General features: G+C 34.1%; 1 protein-coding gene across 1 annotated transcript in view; it reads left to right on the top strand.

Moving 5' to 3' along the window:
- Window positions 1–6: 6 nt before the first annotated feature.
- LOC111398071 overlaps window positions 7–6,209 on the top strand; it is a 13,700-nt gene continuing 7,497 nt past the window's right edge. The window contains exons 1-9 of the mRNA XM_023025026.1: window positions 7–69; window positions 175–387; window positions 481–546; window positions 828–919; window positions 2,165–2,249; window positions 2,587–2,790; window positions 3,400–3,459; window positions 4,599–4,781; window positions 4,900–4,959. Coding sequence (XP_022880794.1) covers window positions 190–387; window positions 481–546; window positions 828–919; window positions 2,165–2,249; window positions 2,587–2,790; window positions 3,400–3,459; window positions 4,599–4,781; window positions 4,900–4,959 — 948 coding nt within the window. The 5' untranslated portion in view covers window positions 7–69; window positions 175–189. The remainder of the gene's footprint in view (window positions 70–174; window positions 388–480; window positions 547–827; window positions 920–2,164; window positions 2,250–2,586; window positions 2,791–3,399; window positions 3,460–4,598; window positions 4,782–4,899; window positions 4,960–6,209) is intronic.

Below are 6,209 nucleotides of genomic sequence, written 5' to 3'. Positions count from 1 at the left end.
AACGCGTGGCTTGAAAGAAAGGAAAAAGAAATTGCTTTCAGCCCTATCCATGTATTTGAAAATGTTGAGGTACACTCTTCCTCTAGTTTTTCATTTTCAAAAGTTTCTTCAAGAGATCTAATTCTATTTCTACGTATGCGTCACTTTGACAAAATTTCTATTCTGCCTACTCAGGATAATGAGGTGAACATGGATTGGGGACACTGGGTATTCTCTGAAAGTTCAGTCAGTACAGATGTTGGCCTAGGATGTGGATGCCTACCGGTTCATGAAGGATCTGTCAATTCCTTGCACTTTGATACCTTTCTGAATGCTTCCAGTTTCACAAGAATATCGTCATACCAAAACAAGACCACTCCGGATCAGTGTTCCTTTCCTCAGATTGAGGTTTGTTCGAGTCCTCTAGATTGACCTAAATGTTCATATCCTATGTTATTTTCATTGTTGGCTGATAAGAAAGTAATGCATTGTGTTCAACAGAAGGATTCAAAGGCATCACTAAAAGGTACAGAAGGGATACTTGCTGCACCGGTTGAAGTAATATTGGTAAATCTTCATTTCTGGTATTTTATACATTATCTCAGGACTTGTATCCCTCCCTCTGGCAATTTTTTTTTTTTTTTGGGAGAAATGTTTAGTTGCAATTAGTAGTGTATGGGGTTTGAAGTTTCCAGGGGAAAAAATCTATTTGTTTATTGATTTTTCAAAAGAACTTTTCAAGATTAGTATTCTGAAGTAAATAGAAGGAAACAGATTTAGTACATCTATATGTTCTCTAATTATATTTATCACTATGATTTATGCAATCTCATTATCATCACGATCAGCAGGAAAAACCTGAAGAAATTGATTCCTTTACTGGGAATTCCAGCGGTGTATACTCAGATGCTGAGTTCCAGAATAGACTTCTTCAGGAAAGGTAAAAATAATTTATGATTATCACCCCATGCACGTAAGAGGAGCTTCTTTACTATACGCTTCTCTCTGGGCGTGCTTTCTTTTTTAATTCTATTTCACTTTCTCAGTTTCTTCCTCTGTTTTGGGGGGTTTATGTTAGATGATATTATTACTTATGGAGTGTCTCAATTAATAATTTTATTTCATTTGGGTTGTTTTAAAACCTTATTGTTTTTATTTCATTTTTGACAGTCTCTCCATCTTTACTAACGTGCTTCTACTTTGAAGGCTTTATTCTTTGTCAAATCTTCTCCTGATTTTATTTTGCATTAGGATGTCTGTTTAGACATGGAATATTCAGCACTTGTTTGGCCGCCGTTATTTGAAATTATTATTTCACTCTTTTATTTTCAACCACACAATCTTCTATAAAATAATATTATACGTAAATTGAAATTTTTTCCTTCTTTTTCAACCATTTATTCCCTCAAAAAAAAAAAAATAATAATAATAATAAAATCAACTATTCCAAAAATTATAATTTCGAATAATGGGGTGGGGCTCAAATGGAAGAAGAAGGTGCATTTTAGATTCCAGTGGTGCAAAATTTCCGAACAGCTCAATCTTTAATAATTTAGTTTTTAAGAGCCTTTGAAAAATACCATATTTAATTACCACCACATAGAAAAACATTTTGGTGTGGATTTCTAACATTTGGAGATATTACACATATTATTGGGATAAGATATTGATAAACGTACAATCAATTTTCTAAGAAGCAATTAGCTTATTCTCATTTTCATATCTGTTTCTTCCTTTTGTCTGTATCTAATCCTGCACTTCAAACTTCAACATTTACATACTGCTAATAATTAGATATATTTTATTTTCTTAAATCTTGTTATATTGCTAAAGTAGTAAAACTAATTATTGAAGGCTCGTGGACTATACATGTATGCCTTGGTCTGACACTGAGGTTTACTAGATTCAAGGTGCTTTATCCCATCCCTTCAGCTAATAGGACCTGACAGGATGTTAATCTGTTTCTTAATGATTGAAAATAAATGCCTTTCTGTTTCTTTTAAAATACACGGTTTACAAACTTGAATACTAATTACTGACGATCACGTGTTTGATTGGACATATACCAATATGAGTACTTGTTGTTGTATTGTCACAAGCAGGCGTTGATTGCAATTTGCAACAAGAGGAGCAACTACAGCAACACTAATATCATACTGATTGTTATGTTTACTTTTGCACCCAGGATAATGTCGCATTATCATTCTTGTCGCAATCAATCTGAAAACTGCCTATGGATAGACAAATACCAGCCTGAGAACTCCTTGCAGGTTAAATATATTAAACATAGCAAGAGTATTGCTTTTCCTGCTGTAAAGTGATTGTTTGTCAACATGTTTTCCATCTCTAATTTAGCATTGAATCATTATCATCCCTCTCCCACGTCAAATCTACTGAACTATCATTTCTTTTTCTCAATTCCTTCCCTTCACAATGCTGCCAGTAAATACCACTTCGATTCTTCTACCTAATTGAGTTTATTTTGAAGTGTATAGAAAAGAGACGTCATATTTGCCTTTCATTATTAGATAACCTGGTCCTTATTTTATATCCATTTTGGTGATTTGGGTTTTATTCAGTACCATTTTCTTATGTCATTCTGGAAAGGTATGCGGGAACGGCGAAGAAGTGAAATTTTTGTGTGAGTGGCTGCATCTTTGGCACACAAGGGGTTCTCTCACCACTAGACATGGCAGTGCTGACAATAAATTGACTGCACAAGATGCTGATTATGATTGTTGTCTAAGTGAATGTAATTCTGATACTGTAGATGATTTGAAGAATGTTCTCTTAGTAACTGGGCCAGTTGGGGTATGTAGCTCGTTTTTCCATCCCTTTTTTTTTTTTGGTTACTCGTTACTGGATGGTAAATCCAGTGCATGCTCGCAATGTTCTGATACTAAGCATTTCTTCTATTGTTCTAATTGAAACTTACAGTACTTAGAGATGAGAAGTCAATAATTTTTTAAGCAAGTTGGTTCTTTATTACTTATAGAGACATCCTTTGAGTGCCAATTTTGTACTTTCTAATGAAGCATGTATATGGTGAAAATTTGCTCTTGTTAGTCAGATCTCTGCATATTTACCAAATTTATCATAATTATTCAAGAAGTTCATAGTCTGATAAAGTTTATTAATGACACTCCTTTGGTCTTAAATTGAATCATTGAATGTCTCCTACCGTAGTGTTTTATATGAGATTTTGACTCGTGATATTTTACTTTTACCCTAGCCAAATGCCACCACAACAGCTGGGATTCCTCATTCCTGAAATTAACAATGCCATCTTTTGCGATCCTCTTATTAGATTTAGATTACACTTACATGATAACGCAATTTCTCCACTTCACTATTTACAAAACTACCTTCCAAGTGCTGTCATTATTCAGCTTGATTGAAAACATCTACCTTTTATTGCAGAGTGGGAAGTCTGCTGCCATATATGCTTGTGCGAAAGAAAAGGGATTTCAGGTTATTGAGGTACTGCTGAAATAGTGCTAAATTAACTATGGATTCATGTAATATTAAGTCATTATGTGTGTTTTGCTCACTTGAATAAATGGCTTGTTGGCCGTACCATGTATTTGTTAATTCCAATATCTGAGTATGCAATGCGACTAGAATGAACACACATTGAATTTTTTTTTTTTTTTTCATCTTTCATTGTTTTGTCCTGAACTTATATGACAGGCGGATGTTGACATTTTTCCTCTCACATCAAACAGAACCTGCTTTAATAACATTGGACAATAATAGAGGTTCTGTTAAACCTGGTAGCTACCTCTAATTAATCATAAATCGCCCTAAATGATAAATACCCCTAAATGATAAATATATGGATATATGGGGGAGAACAACTCCAATCACCCGAATCTCTAGTTCTTTCAGCCGATTTTATCACTCTTGGTATAGTTGAAACGCATGAAAGCCTTACACAAAACTTTCATTTTACAGCTCAAGCAGATAAAAATTCATGATTGACTCCGTCAAATCTGTGTTTCATGCCCATTTTATTGACTCATTGTCACTGCATGAAAGTCGAAACAATTACTATTGTTCTCCGTGATATACTGCACATGGTTTACATTTATGCAGTCCACTTAAACATAAGGCTAAGCATTATACTTATAAGTATGACTTCACCGTATGATTCTTGCTGATATGTAAGGCATGCTGTAGCTAATAAAGTATAGGTATTAATCATTTAACTCTAAAAGACAATCGAATGTTTATCACTTTGAGCTGTCAACACAGAAATCACCAATTTGAACATTTGGTGCTAATCATGTCATAGAAGTTTAAAATGACCTTTATTTTACCTCATTATCTGCTAACTTCTACTTCTGTTCCCCTCACAGCATAGATTTGAATGATGAGTCACTGATATGTGGCCTTAGTTAGAATGTTAGGCTACTTTCCAAACTTGAGGGATGAATACTTAAAAAGATTGTAGAAACTGGACTATCTGAGGCCATTCATCATATTTTATGTCCTTTTAACTTGCGTACTACGAAATACTTCTCGATTTAACAGTTATCCTCATTTTGTGTACTTAAACCTACAAGTATTTGTGTTTCAACTTTACTTAAACTATTCTGTCTGAATTTTTTTCTTTCTAGATCAACTCGTCAGATTGGCGAAATGGAGCTGTTGTAAAGCAGAAATTTGGTGAGGCTGTGGAATCACATTGGCACCAATGGTTAGTCTGTAGTTTATTGTTAATCTTGCGTTTAAAATCGTTTCTGTTTACTAAAGCAAGTGTGGAGACACATCCCAGTGAATATACTTATTGGTATGTTAATATTCCATCGAAATAATTTAACTGTTTATGGATTGATTAACTTAAAAAAAAGAAAGATTCTTTCTAAAACTAGAAGGAAATAGTGGAAAATGATTATCTTCTATGAAAAATACTTGTAGGACTACTTTCACTTTGGATTTTCATGGTGGCATGTTAACCTAACCTATAATTCTGGATGGGTTCTATGACTTGCTGTTTTACTAAGTTTCAATTGGATTCAGCCTGGGGTATTCATAAATGAATTTTGTTTTTTAGATACTATCATGATCATTTTTCTTTCTTTGTCAAAAATATTATATATTTTTAACTCGAAGTTATTATCAAATAACAAATAAGTATTCATATTTTAAAAATTTCAACAAGAAAAATAATAAGTATAAATTAAATTTATACAATATAAACGAAGAATTTAAAGAATTTGATCGATGTATCAGTAACGTATTGTATCATTACTGAAGCAGTAAGGATTTGGGAATATTTTCATATATATTATTGATCAGAATGAATACATATATATACACAAAGATCTGAAAATCAGATCCTAGAAAATAGAAATTACCCTATCTATCTATGGTATACAAAATATCAGCTAGAAAAATTAGGAAACTAACTCCTAATATTCAGACCATAATTATAGGAAAGTAATTACTTCTCTAATTGACTAGTTTGTTTTCCTACACTCCCCCTCAAACTAGGCGGTACATGTTTATTAAACCAAGCATAGAACTTAGTTCAATGAAGTTGGGTCGAAACAAGGCCTTAGTTAAAATATCTGTTGCTTGCTGTCGAGAGGGCACATAGTTGAGAGAAATCACATTTCCTTCTATTTTCTCACTGATGAAGTGCCTATCGATCTCAACATGCTTCGTTCTGTCGTGATGAACCAGGTTTTTGGCAATTGCAATTGCTGATTGGTTGTCACACATCATCTTAATAGGATTTGAAGTTCCAATCTTGAGTTCACCTATCAGTCAATTTAGCCAAATTCCTTCACATATACCTGGAGCTAATGCTCGAAACTCGGCCTCGGCACTGCTGCGGGCTACCACCTGCTGTTTTTTACTTCTCCAAGTCACTAAGTTTCCCTAAACAAATGAACAATACCCAGATGTAGACTTTCGGTCAATAGAAGACCTGACCCAGTCTGCATCTGTGTAAATTTCAAGGGATTGATTGAGTGTTTTCCTGAACATTAACCCCTTTCCAGGATCCTTTTTAAGATAACTAAGAATCCGACTCACTGCTTCCATGTGATCCACTGACGGATTACTCAAGAATTGGCTAACAATACTGACTGCAAAGCTTATGTCCGAGCATGTGTGTGTCAAATATATCAGCTTCCCCACCAAGCGTTGATACTGTCCCTTATCCGTTGCTAACTCTTCAGTCTGAGGCATCAATTTGGTATTAGGGTCCATAGGAGTCTCAA

This window comes from Olea europaea, chromosome 7, assembly GCF_002742605.1.
Source record: "Olea europaea var. sylvestris chromosome 7, O_europaea_v1, whole genome shotgun sequence".
Taxonomy (NCBI): domain Eukaryota; kingdom Viridiplantae; phylum Streptophyta; class Magnoliopsida; order Lamiales; family Oleaceae; genus Olea; species Olea europaea.
This window is presented reverse-complemented; position numbering and strand designations above follow the sequence as displayed.